Below are 2,144 nucleotides of genomic sequence, written 5' to 3'. Positions count from 1 at the left end.
AACGGTTCGGTTCAGATTCCGGAGGCAACGAACACTCCGGCGCTGCAGCCCATGCTGCGCCGTGACGCAAGACCCAGCTCCCACCTCACCGCCAGCAAAGGGGACGAGCCCACACCTCTCCCATCCCGAAACCTCCCACTGGAAGAGCTCCAGGTGCCAGTCACAGACTTTAAAGCACCTCCTCTGGCTTTGGGGTTTGTCCTTCTGGTGGCAGTTCGCGTGATAAGTCGTCCAGCCCTCGGAGTGGGTGCACCAGATAGCTCGGCTCCGGACACCTCCAGAGCCACAGTCACCGACACACCGGCCCCAGTGACCTGCAAGAGAAGGGGGGAATGTTGAGAAATGCCACGCGATACTCCTGCCACAGACCCATCCTGACACCCAGCAGCATCCAAACCACACCCTGACAGGTATTCAAAGCTAAATAACGCCCAGCTGCCCCCTAAAAATTGTTAAAAGGTTCCTAAAGGCTGCAAAAGTCATTTTTCCTCTCCAGCACCAGACCACCCAGAGAAACTTGGAGGGGGAAATGCCCCACAATATCTCAAATTAAAGACAGGCCAGGAACATTTCTGTAGCAGTAAAATGCACTCCAAAGCCTGAGGAAATACGAATATTTAATTTCACTTGTACAAACGAATATAAAAAATGATCGTAAAGGAAGAATTTTTTAAAGAGAGTCAAGTTAGAGAAGAGGAAAAGTCTTAATAGAGCAATTAGTCAATGGAACAAATTGCACTGGGAAGCAGTTGAATCCGCAGTGATAACACGGAGAGGATGAATACTGTGAAAATAAGGACATGCTCTTAATACAATTTAGAACCGGAGGATCTGCCCCGGCAGCAGAGGAGGCACCTCGCGACTTCAGCATCACCCCAGCACATGCACTGAGCGAGTTTTTTCCATCTGTAGCATGGGGCACTGTAAGAGATGGTAAGCTAGTCATTCAGGAAGAGAAATTAAATAAAATTTAAACCCAGCAATGTCATTTTTAGATCCAGAGCACACAAACATATGTCTGGAATTGGATGAATCTTATATGGAGGATTTGCAAAGTGAACATAATCAGACAAGGCTAAACAGAAAGGTTTTACTGAGACAACAGTACTGGAGAAAAAGCCACCAAGCCAAAACAAAAAAAAACATCTGAGAGCTATAAAGTACAAAATTGCTTACAAATTGAAAAGGAAAGTAGAGAAAAGCACTGGGGCTGAATCTTAACACATTAAAGGGATTTTGATGATCATGTCTCAAGAGAGTCTCATCTCTTTTCTAAGTTTAAAAACTTTCCAATACCTCATAACAGAGTCGTTTTGCTCAATAAGAACACTGCACTGAAAATACACTGCAACCACCCTACATTTTGTATTTTTTCAAGGCAGAAAATGAATTTACAATGAATAGGTCGATTTATATTAAGATATGCTACTCTAGTCAAGTGGGTTTTTTTTTTTAAATTGATTTTAAAACTACCGAAATCAGTTACACGCTTGCTCTACAAAACCAAACGCGCACATAAAAACTTAGAACAGCCCTATAATGGCTGCAATTATAATACCAGGTATTTCACCCAGCTGACGGCAGTTTTGTTGGTAAACCCATTGCTCTTCCTCCATGAACAGAGGAGCCCCGTCCAGGGCTCAATATTGTGTAATAAGATAGATAGACAGACAGACAGACAGACAGACAGATAGATAGATAGATTTTGCGAAAATAATAAAAATAAATACATCAATCAATCAATCAATCTTGTTCATTACTGCCTCATCCTCCAGCCCAGGGCTGCAACTCTGCCCTTGGAGTCTGGTACCTTCTCCCGCAGGGGACAGGCAGGGACAAGAGGGGTTTTCAGAGTCATCAGAGCTCAAGATAGCTCAAGGTTTTGTTGAATCCTTCAGGTTGTGTGAAAAATCTTTATCCATTTTATGCTTTTGTTTCACACTAAAAGATATCAGTCCAAGGTAAAGACTCAGCCGTGACACACAAATGGGAGAAGGCAGCACCAAAATGTTCTGTGCTCTCCAAGCTGTACTACACTAAGGACTGGCTTTTAACAGAATCCAATGTTCTTAAAAACTGAATATTAAAAAAACATAATAAATAAAGATCTTTCAATATGCTTTTGAAGTTCAGTTACATGAAGA

The 2,144-nt window shown here is 42.8% G+C and overlaps 1 protein-coding gene across 1 annotated transcript in view; it reads right to left on the bottom strand.

Moving 5' to 3' along the window:
- Positions 1-358, bottom strand: part of LOC104279156 (thrombospondin type-1 domain-containing protein 7B-like) — a gene marked incomplete at both ends in the record, with an annotated part of 128,780 nt that extends 128,422 nt beyond the window's left edge. Inside the window, 1 exon segment of the mRNA XM_009876345.1 lies at positions 4-358. Coding sequence (XP_009874647.1) covers positions 4-358 — 355 coding nt within the window.
- Positions 359-2,144: the final 1,786 nt, after the last annotated feature.

Source organism: Apaloderma vittatum, unplaced genomic scaffold (genome assembly GCF_000703405.1).
Source record: "Apaloderma vittatum isolate BGI_N311 unplaced genomic scaffold, ASM70340v1 scaffold7779, whole genome shotgun sequence".
In the NCBI taxonomy this organism is placed as follows: Eukaryota; Metazoa; Chordata; class Aves; order Trogoniformes; family Trogonidae; genus Apaloderma; species Apaloderma vittatum.
The sequence above is the reverse complement of the archived record's forward strand: the minus strand, read 5'-3'. Positions and strand labels throughout refer to the sequence as shown.